The sequence below is a fragment of the Octopus bimaculoides genome, chromosome 7 (genome assembly GCF_001194135.2).
Source record: "Octopus bimaculoides isolate UCB-OBI-ISO-001 chromosome 7, ASM119413v2, whole genome shotgun sequence".
Classification (NCBI taxonomy): Eukaryota; Metazoa; Mollusca; class Cephalopoda; order Octopoda; family Octopodidae; genus Octopus; species Octopus bimaculoides.
The window spans coordinates 44598312-44614444 of NC_068987.1; the positions used below are offsets into that span (position 1 = coordinate 44598312).

The 16133-nt window shown below is 38.3% G+C and overlaps 1 protein-coding gene across 3 annotated transcripts in view; it reads left to right on the forward strand.

Annotated features, from left to right (window-relative positions):
- LOC106882826 (serine/threonine-protein kinase SMG1) overlaps nucleotides 1–16133 on the forward strand; it is a 197669-nt gene that overhangs the window by 13447 nt on the left and 168089 nt on the right. For 2 of the 3 annotated variants that reach the window (XM_052969574.1, XM_052969573.1), the window contains exons 2-3: nucleotides 4530–4666; nucleotides 6363–6380. In XM_052969574.1, coding sequence (XP_052825534.1) covers nucleotides 4530–4666; nucleotides 6363–6380 — 155 coding nt within the window. The remainder of the gene's footprint in view (nucleotides 1–4529; nucleotides 4667–6362; nucleotides 6381–16133) is intronic. The other variant, XM_052969575.1, reaches the window with a different exon arrangement.

Sequence of the window (16133 nt, forward strand, 5' to 3'; positions counted from 1 at the left end):
TATGAATAATAATAATAAATGGAGCAAAACACATATAAATAAAAGGAACTTTTATTTATATGCGTTTTGCTCCATTTATTATTATTATTCATATCTTCTCAAAATGTATCACTTTAACTTGGTATCTCTACTTGTAAAACGGCTGTGATATCTTGGTTTCTAGTGTAATTTTGCTACCTCTGGTAACTATTAACATATTTACATTATCAAAGGTTTTTTTAAAACTGAGATAATATTAATATATACATAAACTAATATATATACTGTTTTCTCCCCCATTGTGCATATTAATCTCCATTATGTCCTTCATGTTGTATCAACATTTCATGCATTTATTTAAGTTAAGGAAGTTATTAAAAGTTGAAACCCATCAGTGACTTTTGGGATGCACTGTTTATACGTGTGTGTCTGGTCAAGCCAATGAAATATTTTCGTGTGTGTGTGTTTCTCCTTTACTACCACTTGACAACTGATTTTGGTTTGTTTACATCCTTAACAGTTCCGGAAAAGAGACTAATAATTTAAATACCCAACTTTAAAAAACAAGTACTGGAGTTGAACTGTTTGTCTCAACCCTTCAAGGCTGTAACCCAGCATGGCTGCAGTCCAGTGACTGAAACAAATAGAAGATATGTATGTGTATGTATATATATATATATACACACACACACACACACACACATACATATATGTTTGTGTGTGTAAGGAGGGAAGAAATGTTTTGGAGTTCTATAATGCAAATGACATGTTGATCTACTTCACCAACTTCAAGCAACCAGTTTGACTACATTCTCACCAGAAAACAGGTTAGACAGATGTTTGTAAATGCAGTCTTCTCCTGTGAAGAATGAACAAGCCAGTATAGGTTAATGATGTCAGACTTAGAGCAAGAAGGATTCAGAGAGACAAATCAATCTGAAAAAGGAAGATAAGATGTTTAAAGATCCATTGAATAGATATTTAGTACTAATTGAGGTATACAACTTAAAGGATAACCAAAGTTTTTACAAGACAACCTACTGTAGCTGTTACAAATTTCCAGTCAGCCCAAGAGTGATGTGGTGGTAGAACAGCAAAGTAAACAGAGCCATAAAAGCAAAGAGATGGGTTTTGTAGGATTGGAAGAATGGGAGTAGCTGAGAAATATACCAGGTAAATAGAAGAGAAGCTAGGTGAATTGTTTATTTAGCAAAAGAAGAAGCAAAGTGAGGAGACTTTGCAATGTTCTATGGTGTGTGGACCATAGGCTTGAGGTATTCTGGATTGTTAGATAAGTGTATCAAAGAAAACCGAGATGTAGGAGAAAAATGTGTACAGATGGATAAAGGTACGCTTGTACTTAGTGATTCTGGACAGAAAGGCATAAAAGGCTACTAAATGTGGAGTGGCAGAGGGACCAGTCATTCTCGTTGACAAAAGTATGTTAGATAAATCAATTAAGATATAAATACAAGGTTCACCATTGGGTCATCAAAAATTACTGCTGAGATGTCCAAAATATCCAGTGGAATGGCATACAGCCTAATTACCTGTGTAGTTAATCAGGTTGTACAGAAAGGTAGCATGCTCAATAGCTGGTGTGGTGGTATTATAACAAGCTGGTGTCTTAGAGGGAAGTAATTACAGAGATAACAAATTGCTGGATCAGGTCATGAAAGTTACAGCAAGAGTTATTGATCTATTAATGAAGATTTTGTGCCTGGAAGAAGTACTACTGACATTCTCTTTCTAATAAGGCAGTTTCAGAAGTAATTAACAATGCTGCATAGTAGTGAAATGTAAGCTGTGAACACAAATGACATTGAAAACTAGAAAGAAATGAAACTAGCATGCTCTGCTGGATGTGCAATGTTAATGTGCATGTACAACAAAATGTGAGTATGTTGAGAGAGAAATTAGGCATAAAAAGAATCAGATGTAGCATGCAAGAGAATAGACTTTACTGGTATGGTTTTGTGATGCAGATGGTTGAGGGCAGCTATATAAAGAAGTACTGATTGCTAAATCTGGATGAAAGCTGTGGAAGAGAGAGACCCATGAAGACTGATCTCAGGATGTTGACCCTCATAGAAGAGATAAAGGTCCAAGATGATTGGTGATATACTATGCTCAAGAAGACTCATCCGTCTCAGCAAAAATGAGATCCAAAAAGTATATCATTTATATCTGTGCTTCGACATCTAATCTGTAATTGTTGAGTATTTCCCCTATAACTCATTTTCTTAAAACCCATCCCTTCATCACTCTTTTAGCTACAGGGCTATTCACTCAGGTGCTGTAATTATATGAACCCCTTCTGTACAGTCAGTAATCCATCTCCTTGGAACCTCTTTTGTCACATTTACAATAATATCCCTTACCACTTCATTTTCCACTGAATACTCCTTTCCGTTGAACACCTTATGATAGCTTAATATCTTATAAACAATGTCTGTTTTTTGTTTTGTTTTCTACATATACTCTGTGTAACACACAAACCTGTATTTCATAAGAAAGGATCCAATACATGAATGGATATATATATGCAGTTCTAAATATTGAATATTTGTCATACAATTTAAGCTTTTGAACAGCTGCATAAAAATGTGCCAATCTCTAATTGTGGGTGAATCTGTGTAAAAAGTAGACCCTGACAGACATAGGACAGAGTGATGAAGCATGATCTTCGCATGTAGGGTCTCACAGAGGCGATGACAAGTGATCATGACCTTTGGTGATTTGCTGTTCCTAAGATTCGTCAGGCAAGTTAAATCATAGTTGCGGCTGGTACTGGTGACATGTAACAGCACATATCCAGTGACACGTGAGAGCACCCATGCCAGTGACATGTAAGAGCACCAATGCTGTTAACACATAAGAGCATCTGTGCCAGTGACATGTAAAAGCACTCTTAGAGTGGTTGGCATTAGGAAGGGCATCCAGCCATAGAATTCAAACTGAAATCAGACTGGATCCTGGTACAAGTTTCCAGCTTGCTAGTTCCAGCCAAAAAGCGGATGTTAAATGATGATGATGTTATATATATATATAAATGCAATAGAGGGCATTAAAACGTTTGGACAGATAGACGATACATAGGCAGACAAGAGAAACGACAATTAGGACAAGCAAAAAAAGACAGGTCATTCTTGGCTTTCTTTCATCAGTCAAATCCCAGAAGTCACGACCATTTTGGGCAGTTACACTTGAGATGGTTTGATCTGGTTGTCCCCCAAAAAAGAGCATTAGAGCTCTTTTTAAGAAAGCTCTCGAATATGTACAGTAACAAAGACAAAAAAAAAACAAATAAACAAAAAGCGGAGAACATGGTACGCAATTACGAATACAAACAACAAGAAATAACAACAGGTGTCTTTCGACTGAGAACAATTCAAATTGAGCTGGCATGTATGAAGTGAAAGCCTAAAGGCAGGAACATGGGAGATGGACATGAGGTGTTGACGGTTGGCAGTTAGGCCAAGAAAGAAAGATCGTGTGTGTATATATATATATATACACACACACACACAGGCACATTTATCATATCTTGATACTTTGTGGAATCCCTGTTGACAAGCCAATAATAAAGTGTTAAATAGTTATAGTATGCAAATTAATAATTCCAGTTCTCAGAAGCTACTAGATTTGTTATGTATATAAACAGACTGACTGATTATTTCTATGGATTATGTCAAGTGATGAGACCCCAATGAAGTTGTTCATTACTTTTTCAATTTATGGAGTAGTAGTTAAATTTATCATCTTTTTATGTCTACTTTGTAAGTTTATATATATATATATGTTGTGGGGAGGTAACTTCGTGCCAGGTGTTAAGATGATAAAGTATAAAGGCGAGATACATGGCTACCCCAGCAGGAATGGGAGAACATGATGGTGGAGCTGAAGTGTCCGGGCATATCCTCATGGTACAAGAAGGTGGATAAAGAGAGAATAGGAAGAATGATTCTAATTACATTCCCAGATGTCTAGATACCTATTTCCCGACATCCAACTGACTCAAAACATGTTGAATTATGAAAAATAAAGTGTTTTGCTTTGAAACAACAAAAGATTTGTGATAGATTTGAAACCACAAACTGGGAGTTGGTAACTCAGTACCTTATCTAATCAGCCATTTCACTTTGCTGTTGTTAACCCTTAAGCATTCAGATTACTCTGACAAATGTAATGGTTATTTATTCACATTGTTTTGAATTAATCATGCTTTATCTCAGTTTTAAGATTTTGGTGATGTGACTGTTTTATTCTTATACTGACATTGTAGGGTAGATTTGATCACTTTGAACATAAAACAAGTAGAATATTTTGGCTGGATATGACTAGTTTGAAAGCTAAAGGGTTAATGTAGTTATCAGAACTAGTTTTAGCATAATTTGACTAATTAAAACAAAGCCAAATAATCTCTGTTTACAGATAACTGTCATTCTTTAGTCGAAAGAATTTTACACATATATTTCTCTGCTCTTCTTAAAATATTAAAAGTTGGAATGTTTTCTCATTTTTTACTCTTTTATACCTTACTATTTTAGACCCTTCGAAAAGTTTTACTGATGACTCTCGACTCTCCCGGTTGATGCGACGTCTGCTCAAGGAGAGTGATAGAGACCGGCGTCTCAATGCTGCCAAACAGCTGAAAGATCATTTACATTCAACTGATGGAGTAAAAGTAAGTTTAAATATTGTTTTATTTATATATTTGTTTATTGTTTAGCCCCCATGAATTCCTCTTATTGAACAACACTATGATCAAAGATTCCACATTTTTTTGTCTTTTTACTTCTATCTAATGTCCTTCTTCCCTTTAAATCAGTAGGCTGTTATTTGAGATAGATTTTGTTAGTTTTAATTGGTTGAGTGTCAGTGTAGGGGGTTCTCTCTTTGGAGTTAAAGTTTAGTTTTTTTACGTAAATGATGGATGTCAGCATTTGCATATATGATAGTGATGGGGGGAGGGGGTTAAATTTTAGTTTCTCTTCCCCAACCATAGCAGTGGTATTTATTTGTAGAATCATTTTCCCCTTGTCTTAATTGCACACCTGAGCTAAAATTTAAATGTCCATTTATGATCTCAGCAATTTATTGTGCAATTATGCATGAATGTAAAAACCATACACTTTAGTTAGACAAGATGTTTTCTAACTGCTTGCATATTGTTTGTATAAGGTTGCAAACTTGTTTCAAACCTGAAGCACAGGAAGTGCTATGTGTCACCTTGGGCAAGTGTCTTCTGCTGTAGTTAGTTCCAGGCTTGTGAGTGGATTTGGTAGATGGAAACTGAAAAATGCCCATCATTGTGTGTGTGCGTGTGTGTCTGTCCCCTTGTCTTGATATTGTTTGTCAGTCATTTCCAATGTTCAGCAAAAACATGACTGGCCAAGAGAAATATTACCTTGCTTAGAAACTGGTAAGGATTGATAACAGGAAAGCTATCTGGCTGTAGAAAATCTATATCTATAAGCTGTCTAACCCATGCAAGCATGGAAAAGTGAATGCTAAAGCAATGATGAAGATGAAATAGACACTAATTCAAGCCAACACTGCAAAATCTATTATGCTATTCTAAAGTCATGTCTCATCTTAAATTGTCCCATCTGAGTTGGATTAACTCAAATTCCACATGCACAGCCAATTTACCTGCATTCTGGTAGTGTTTTATTAGTCCAGCTTGTCAACTACTCAGAAATATTTGTACAATTGAGACTGATATGCATTGACTAAGTACACCATGTCTGTTTCTGCTTTAGTCTCCTGAAAGAGCTGTTATCATAGTCCTAGCCACCTGCAACACAAAAATGCAACAAATATTCACTGTCATGCTATACCACTACACCCAACCCTACTGACCATTATACAACAGTCTTCAGTGTTTTGTCCTTAGATTGATTGAAGTGTATCTTAGATGATGGACATGGGTTATTGTTTTGTCTAGCATAAACTGACTGGAATTGCCTAACGTTAACAGCAACAGTAACAAAGCCAATCCATTCTCAGGTAATGGGAAACTGATATTCAGTTTGCAGTTTTTTTTTCTTTTTTTTTTCTGTGGATTACAGAATTTTCACATATCCAGTCCTTCACATACATATATAAACATATGTAAAAAAAAATCTCATAGGAAGGGCATCCAGCTGTAGAAACTCTGCCAAATCAGATTGAAGCCTGGTGTAGCTACCTGGTCCATCAGTCCTCAGTCAAATCATCCAACCCATGCTAGCATGGAAAGTGGACGTTAAACGATGATGATGATGATATATGAGTTGTTTTTTTGTTTTTTTTTTCCATTTGAAAAATCCCTCCTTTCTTTTCTGAAATGCTTTACCATAGTTTTGCCCATCTGCATATATTTTTCCTATTCTATTCAGGATGTAACAGAGGGCCAGGTAAGTTTAGAAGGATTGCTAGTCAGTTTTTGTTTCTTTACTATACTAATTACAACAATTACTTAACATAGTTTGTTTTTCCTTTTTTGTATTCTCTCAACTTGCACTTGTTTGTTCACATGTTTTTCTTTGCTTTTTTTTTCTCTCTTCTACATACAAATGTGTATGCATGTGTGCACACACGGACACACGCATGCACAAATATAATCTTATCAGTTTAACCTTTTAGTATTCACTAGTTGATTACATTGGCCCCAGTACTTATTTCAGTTTGGTACTTATTTTTATCAGGCCACTAAGTTACAGGACATACTGTGTGTGTGTGTGTGTGTGTGTGTGTGGCGAGAAAGGGTGAAACCTTGTTAAACTTGATATTACATAAACCAGATGAAATCTAAATTAAGAAAATGTCTATCAGTGTTGACTTTCCATGCTGTTTGTAGACTGGTTGAACTTGACACATTACTTTTGGTAGCTGGAAAGGGATTTGGCATATCTCAGTTGTATTCTTCTTAGTTACATCATTACATCACTTTCATATAAACACACTGAGTGCTCTATTTGTTGAACTTCATATCATGTACTTAGCATTCATTGACCTTGAGAAAGCCTTTGACAAGATGACTTGGTCCCTCATCTGGTGGTCACTGTGAAAGCTAGGAGTAGATGAATGGCTAGTGAGAGCCATTCAAGCCATGTACAGAGATGTCTTTAGCAAAGTAAGAGTTAACAATAAGTACACTAGTGAATTCAATGTGCAGGTAGTTCATCAGGGTTCAGTTATCAGCCCCCTTTTATTTATCATAGTCCTCAAAGCCATATTGGAGGAACTTAAGACCAGTAGCTCATAGAAACACCTCTATGCTAATGACCTTGTTATAGCTGCAAGTGTAGAAGAATTAAAATTCCATATATGGAAGCACACCTAGACCCAAAGAGTCTTATGGTTAACTTAGCAAAAACTAAAGATCTAATTAGCAGGAAAACTGAATGAACACTAATCTTTTCAGGTAAATGGTCCTGTTCTATATGTAGACAGGTGTAAGTAGAAATTCCATTCAGTGTGCTCAGTGCAAACTATTGACACATAAGTGGTGCTGTGGAATCAAAGGAAGGTTATCAGAAAAAGAATTTGTTTGTGACATATATGCAGGAGCAATAAATAAGAGCTCACTGGAAATAGATGTTCTGAAATACGCAGGAGGCTCCCTAAAAGTAGTAGATAGTTTCTGTTATCTAAGTGATGTAATTAGCAATGAAAGAAGATACTCTGAAAGTATAGTGCTAGAATACAAATTGGCTGGAGAAAGTTCAGAGATCTTGCATATCTGTTGGTAACAAAAGACCTCTCTGTCAGAAAGAAAGGCAGATTGTATGATGCCTCTGTACGAACAACAATACTACAGGACTGAAACTTGGGCTGTGAATGCAGAGGACATGTGGAGACTTGAAAGAAATGGAACACGTGTGCTCCAATGGATGTGCAATGTCAGTGTGCATGTACAGCAAAGCAGGGCATAGGAGGCATCAGAATTGGTGTGGAGGAGAGAAGATTGTGCTGGTATGGTCATGTGTTTTGGATGGATGAGGATAGCTGTGTAAAGAAGTACCGATTGCTAAACATGGAAGGAGCATGAGGAAGGGGTAGACTGATCTCAAGATGTGGAACCTCTTAGAGGAGATGACAGGGTACTGAGATGAAAGGCAGGTCTTCTCAAGCACAGCATAATGCCAATCTCAGTAGAATTGAGGCCCTGTCAAGCCTTCCTCCACAACTCCTCTTTTATTTCCTTCCCTTCCCCCTCTGCTGAACTGATATCCTCTGCATCCAATTCATTCCCTATCTCTATTCATCTGTCACACTATTTTTACTCAGTGCACTTCCTATTCTCTCTCATATTCATGTTGTACCTGGACCTCACATATCTTTCTTCCTCTCTCTTTTTCTCCTCACTTTCCAGGTGGGCAAGACATGTATTCACCTCTTCAGCAAGACACCTGCTCCTCTCTCAGTCTATCATAGTTTCTGTCTCCAGTCTATACCCCACTCAATGGAGGGGTCTTATCTTGTGAGTCCTTGGTGACCTCACTAGGGCTGGTGCCACATAAAAGCACCCAATACATTCTGTTAAATGGTTGATGGCATCCAGCTGTAGAAACCATGCCAGCATGGAAAAAAGAACATTAAATGATGATGGTGATACATGATGGGCTTTCAGTTTCCATCCACCAAATTCACTTTGGTTGGCAAATAGAAGACATTTGATCAAGTACAATTCAAGTACTGCAGTCATTGTAATCAATTAAACCTTTTCATTGGTTACTAAATGAGAAATAATTTCTACAAGATGAGCTGGTATATGATACTTTCACTTCAGACAAAATTCCTTCTGGTATTAAGTTAAAACCTTTAGTTTGGATACTGCTGAGTCATCTTTGCTTTTTGTCCTTCATGTGTTTATAATGTAAGCAGTGGTCATATACCGCTGTCAAACTGTCTTTACACCTACCAGAAGTTGCCTTGTGCTTATGTTAAATTATTATTGTAAAGCAGTGAGCTGGCAAAATCATTAGCACGCTGGGCAAAGTGCTTGGTGGCATTTTGTCTGTCTTTACATGCTGAGTTCAAATTTTGCCAGGGTCAACTTCATTGACCCTGAAAGGGTCAATAAATTAAATACCAATTGTGTACTGGGGTTGATATAATTGACTAGCCCCTCCAAAATTTGTGCTTTTATTAAAAAAAGGAGTATTTTTATTATTAAGAAGGCAAGAATCATCCACATACTGGACAAAATCTTGATATTTCATCTGGCTTTATGATCTGAGTTCAAATGATGCTGAGGTCAACTTTGACATTTGTCCTTTCAGAGTTGATAAAATAAGTACCAGCTGAGCACTGAGATGGATGTAATCAATTTCTCCCTCCCCATACAATCTCGGGCCTTGTGCTTGGCACATAATAAGCACCCGATGCACTCTGTAAAGTGGTTGGCATTAGGAAGAGCATCCAACTGTTGAAACCATGCCACAACAGACAACTGGAGTCTGGACAGCTCTCCAGCTGGCTGGCTCCTATCAAACAGTCCAACCCATGCCAGCATGGAAAACGTTAGACGATGATGATGATTAAGATAGTAAGCTGGCAGAATCATTAGCATGTCAGACAAAATGCTGAGAGACTTTATTTTGAGATCTTTATGTTCCGGTTTCAAATTGTATTGAGGTTAGCTTTCAAGATCAATAAAATACAGTACCAGTGAAGCACTGGCACCAGTGTAATCACTTCCCCAAATTTCCCAGGTGAAATGCTTAGCGGTATTTTGTCCGTCATTTTCACGTTGTGAATTCAAATTCTACTGAGATCGACTATATCTTTCGTAATCAACTATCCCACTCCTCCAAAATTCAGGCCTTGTACCTATATTAAAAAGTATTATTATTATTATTATTATTATTATTATTAAGGTGGCAGAATTGTTAGCATGCTGGACAAAATGCTTTGCGGTATTTTGCTACATTTTGAGTTCAAATTTCACCAAGGTCTCCTTCAACCTTTCATCCTTTCGGGGTTGTAAATTAAGTACCAGTGAATCACTAGGGTTGATGTAATCGACTAGTCCTCTCTCCTCAAATTTCAGACCTTGTACCTATATTAAAATGGATTATTATTATTATTAAGGGGGCGAGCTGGCAGAATTGTTAGCATATTGGACAAAATGCTTAGTGGCATTTCTTCCAGATGTTTACAGTCTGTTATAGTTCTGTCAAAGACAGCTTTGGTTTTCATTCTTCCACAGTCAATAAAATAAGTTGAACAGTGGGGTCAAATGTAATCTATCCCTCTTCCCCCAAATTTCAGACATTGTGCCTATAGTAGAAAGGACATTTATTATTAAATATTATTATTATTATTATTGGAGGTACAGTGTAGTTGTTAGTCTAAGGTGATCAGAAGCTATGTACATGTAAATAAATTGCAACCTGATCTCAGTCATTGAGTCCTGCTTGGAAGGTGTATTATTCTATTTCATGGTAGAGTGATTTATGATAATAGCAATATTGTAAATCCATCGGTTCTAATGATTTATACAAATGGCCTAATTTGTAAAATAGTGTCTTAACTAGCATGATGAAAGGCATTTCAATATTTTTTCATAGATAAATTTTGCTTTTCATCATTCTGATGTCTACTAGAAAATACAACTTTTGTGTCAGTTTGACTTAAGTCGCCAAAATCCTATCTCCACATTTTGTACTAGTGGAGAGAGACCAATTTTTTTTCCTCCCTTTTGATAATTTACGATAATTAACTTGCACCAAGATAAGCACTGACGTAGCTGTGTAAAGAAGCTTGCTTCCTGACCATGTCTTGTGTTCAGTCTCTTTATATGGCACCATGGGCAACTGGCTTTTACTATAGCCCTGAACCAACCAATACCTTGTGAGCAGATTTTGTTGATGGAAAATGTCTCCATAATGCCACAAGATGTCTTAAAACTGCTGATCTTGGATAAAACTCAAACATATTGCACTTTTAAACTTCATCCACAACACCTGGGTTCTCTTTCTTTGTAGCCAGATATTTCAGTACTGCTTTCTCTGATTAAGTTGTTTTCTAAAGTGTCCTGCTTTCTGTCTTCACCACAGGGCATTATAATTTGTTAACTTTTCGGGGAACAAAAGGCAATTGGTGTTTTAGAATGTCCTAGAAATGTGTTTGGTTTGAGCTTTTTATGGAAACTTGAAATAATACTACTATAGTATATCCTGTTTGTATACAGCATATACTAAAATAGTTGTTTGTATTGCATGTATTGGTGTTGGTGTGAGCTTGTAATCGTATGCATACATAATGTGTTTGTATGTCACTTGTAGTAAAACTGAGAGCAACATAAACTAAACCGCAAATGTCCTTTTAGAAAACCAGCTGGTACAGCGAACATATAACTTGTTTCATAGAAAAGTAGCAGATTTGATATCTCACTCTGCATGTTTGGTTCAACAAGCATTACTTGAACACCCTTACTCACCCACCACCACCACACACATCTTTGTATCTTTATGGACTTCCACTTTCCTTTCTAAATTTTCCGACATTGACTACACTTCACCTCCTCTTCCCATGCCTTTTAGTTGTAGCTTTATAAGAAAGTGAGTGTCTCCTCTTACTACTACTACTACTACTACCACTTTTAATAGCTTTTTGTTTGGTGTTTCTTACTTATACAAAAGACATAAATCTGTTAGGATATACAGACTGTATTTATGCAGAGAAGATAAACTTTTTGCAAAGTGAGTGCATGACCTTGTTTTGATGTGTTGGTTGTAATTATTCTTACTTCCACTTCACATATTGTCAATGTCCTTTGAAGGTGCATGAGTGTCACAAATATTTTCTCCTCTTGGGTGACAATAATTAAGCTAATCACACAAGAATGAATTATTGCTGATTGCAAAGAAGTTTGCACAGAAAATACAAACATTTCAATCATGCCTTTATTTCCCAGGTGTGAGCTTATGAAGTGTGTGTGTGTGTGTGTGTGTGTGTGAATATATATTTATGTATGTTTATATGTGTGTGTGTGTATACACTATATATTTGTTTATAACTATATGCATATATGTGTGTGTGTGTGTGTGTGTGCATGTATGAATGTATACACATTATATATGTTCATAAGTATATACATGTGTGTGTTTGTGCGCGCGCACACGCACGCACACACACGCACGCACACACACACACACACACACACACACACACACAGATATCAAGGTGAAAACTAGTTCTCATCTGATACTGAAACCTAACTGCTATAAGCATTTCTTATTGGTGCAGGTGTGTCTTCTCAACTACAGGGATTTGGATTCAGTCTCACTGCATGGCACTTTGAGCAAGTGTCTTTTATTATAGCTCTGGGCCAATCAGATCCTTAAGAGGGAGTTTGATAGATGGGAACTGGGTGCAACACTATGACACTGAAGACCTATTCAGTACCCTTAATGTTTGTGCTTAACTCCATGTTACATTAGATGTAATCATCTGTACTTATGTTATACAGATTTGTGGCTGTGTATGTTAACACAATTCATTGGAATCTGGTTGTCTGAATTCTGTGAGGATGGGAATATTTCAGAGTTGAGGGATGGCATATGTTTGTGTATGTTGATATGATTAACCTGGATTGGTTTGCTATATACATCAGGCATCAGCTCTGTGAGAAGAGCCAAGATCTATTTTCATGGTTGTAGACATGAGAGAGAGAGATGGTTGATTTTGGTTTACGGCAGAAGATTTCCGTTGAGGAAATATAGATTAAAGAGTTCTTTCCTAGAAACACCATGCAACAGATTTGAATTCAATCACAATAGATCAATATCTTATGCTCATTAGCCATCTTGCCTCTGGTTTCATTATTTTTATTTAGTTTTTATTTTAATGCTGCAACCTTTTTCTTGGCTTACACCCCTCAGCCCGGGCTACCTGATGAACAGAAAGACTGATTTTATGACACCCTCTTGCAGACTACCTTGTCGACAAATAGACAGGGACCTTCTCTTTGTGGCTGGCAACTTCAATGGGTATGCTGGACAACATGCAGGGTTTTCCATGGCGTACATGGAGGCTATGGTTTTGGTTCCTGCAATGAGGAGGGAACCAAGCTGCTGGAGTTCTGCAATACAAATGATCTTATGGTTTGCAATACTAACTTCAGGAAACCTGCCAGCCACCTATTCACCTACTGATCTGGTGGACACACTAGTCAAATTGACTACATCCTTGCCAGGAAACCAGAAAGATGGCTACTTATAAATACCAAAACCTTCCCAGTTGAAGAATGTACCCCACAACTTAGATTAGTAGTTAGCGACTTCAGGATCAGGACTAAATGGATACCCAGAAGACGACCAGCATAGAGAAGAAGGGTCTGGAAGCTTAAAGATCCTGCGAATAGACAGAGATTTAGAGACATATTACTCAAAGCGTTTGATGAAATAGAACGGGATAAAGCATCACATGATGTGGAAGACAGCTGCAGGTTCCTACTGGACAACCTGATTTGTGGATGGTGCAAAGTCCCCTCTCAACCCAGGATAACGTGGTGGTGAAACAATGTAGTTGACAAGGCCATTAATGAAAAAAAACAGGCATGGAAGGACTGGAAGAACGGTGGTAGCAGGGAGTTATATCAGATTGCCAGAAGGGAAGCTAGAAGACATGTTTACTTAGCCAGAAGGGAAGCATATAAGAAAAAATTTGCCATTGTTCTGTGTTGTGAGGACCAAAGGCTTGAAGTGTTTCATGTTGCAAGACAGTGTGTGAGAGAAAATCATGATGTCATAGGAGAGAAATGTGTTCGCATGGATGATGGTTCACTTGCATTTAATGAGGCTGCAAAGAAAGAGGTTTCGAGACGCCACTACGAAAGGTTGCTCAATAAAGAGAATGAATGGGAGAAAGAGTCTGCCGAATGTCGACCTAACAGAGGGACCAGCTATCTGAGTTGACAGTACCATGATAGATAAAGCAATTAAGAGTATGAAGACAGGGGAAGCCCCCGGCCCATCAGGAATCACCGTAGAGATGCTTAAAATATCTGGTGGTGTCAGCTATAGTTTAGTCACCTGTATAGTCAATCAGGTGATACATAAAGGAGTCGTAACCAATGACTGGTGTATTAGCACCATAGTCGACTGCTAAAAAGGTAAAGGTGATGCATTAAATACAAATAATTACAGAGGTATCAAGCTGTTGGATCAGGTAATGAAAGTCACAGAGAAGGTCATAGCCCAACTAATTAGCAAGATCATCAGTATACAGAAGCTCCCAGGAGCAACCTGTCTTGAATTCCTCTGTTATTGCCTGGAGGACTATGATGAATAAGTTAGTTTAGACAAGATGCAGTTTAGGTTTGTGCTAGGGAAAAGCACCACTGATGCTATATTTGTGGTAAGACAGTTGCAGGAGAAATACCTAGCCAAAGATAAACGTCTGTACTTGGCTTTTGTTGACATGGAGAAAGCCTTTGACAGGGCTCCCCAATCCCTTATCTGGTGGTCAATGAGGAAACTAGGGATAGAAGAATGGTTAGTGAGAGCTGTACAAGCCATGTACAGGGATGCGGTCAGTAAGTTGAGGGTTGACAACAAGTATAGTGAAGAATTCCGAGTAGGGGTCAACCAAGAATCAGTCCTCAGCCCCCTCTTATTCATCATAGTCCTCCAGGCAATAACAGAGGAATTCAAGACAGGATGCTCCTGGGAGCTTCTCTATACTGATGACTTTGCTCTAATAGCTGAGTCACTATCAGAACTAGAGGTGAAGTTTCGGGTGTGGAAGCAAGATGTAGAATCAAAGGGCCTTACGGTTAACCTAGCAAAAACCAAAATCTTTTAAGTAGGAGGGCAGACAAATAACAAATCCCTTCAGGTAGATGGCCCTGCTTGATCTGTAGAAAAGGCTTAAGTAGAAACTCCATAATATGTGCCCAGTGTAAGCTATGGACACATAAGGGGTGCAGCAATATCAAAGGAAGGCTAACAGTGTTTATTGCTCAGGGGCAATAAACACTGAAAATGTGCAGAAAACCGCTTCCATCACATGCCAGGGAGAGAAACTAGAAGTAGTTGATAGCTTCCGTTACCTAGGTGACCAAGACAGTATCGGGGGTGGATGCTCTGAGAGTGTAGCTGCTAGAATAAGAATAGCCTGGGCAAAGTTCAGAGAGCTCCTACCTCTGCTGGTGACAAAGGGCCTCTTGCTCAGAGTAAAAGTTAGACTATATAACACATGTGTGTGAACAGCCATGCTACATGGCAGTGAAGCATGGGCCATGACTGCTGAGGACATGTGTAAGCTTGCAAGGAATGAAGCTAGTTTGCTCTGCTGCATGTGTAATGTCAGAGTGCATACACAATAGAGTGTAAGCGTCCTAAGAGAAAAGTTGAACATAAGAAGCATCAGATGTGTGTGCAAGAGAGATGACTGCGCTGGTATGGTCATGTATTGCACGTGGATGAGGACAGCTGTGTGAAAAAGTGTCATACCCTAGCAGTAGAGGGAACCTTTGGAAGAGGTAGACTCAGGAAGACCTGAGATGAGCTGATGAAGTACGACCTTCGAACATTGGGCCTCATCAAGGTGATGACAAGTGACCGAGACCTTTGGAGATATGATTTGCTTGAGAAAACCCGGCAAGCCAAGTGAGACCGTGACCGTGGCCTATGCCAATACAGCACAACCAGCCCATTTAAGAGTACCCTTCAATCATCGGACAATAAACTGCGCTTGCGAAGACCTTTTGAGGCAAGTGAAATTGTTGTTGTGGCCGATGCCAGTGCTGCCTTACTAACTCCCATGCCAGTGACACGTAAAAAGCATAATTCAAGCGTGGTCAATGCTAGTGCTGCCTGACTGGCTCCAGTGCCAGTGGCACATAAAAGGCACCATTCAAGCGTCGTTGATGCCAGTACTGCCTGACTGGCACTCGTGCCAGTAGCACATAAAAAGCACCCACTACACTCTTGGAGGAGTTGGCATTAGGAAGGGCATCCAGCTGTAGAAACTTTACCAGAGCGGATTGGAGCTTGCTGCAGTCTTCTGGCTTGCCAGCCCTTAGTCAAACCATCCAACCCATGCCAGCATGGAAAGCAGATATTAAATGACGATTAGGATGATGATGATGACCATTGGGAAGCTAATGAAATACTTTTCAGTTGTACAGTATTCTCACCACTAGCAGTAAAAGC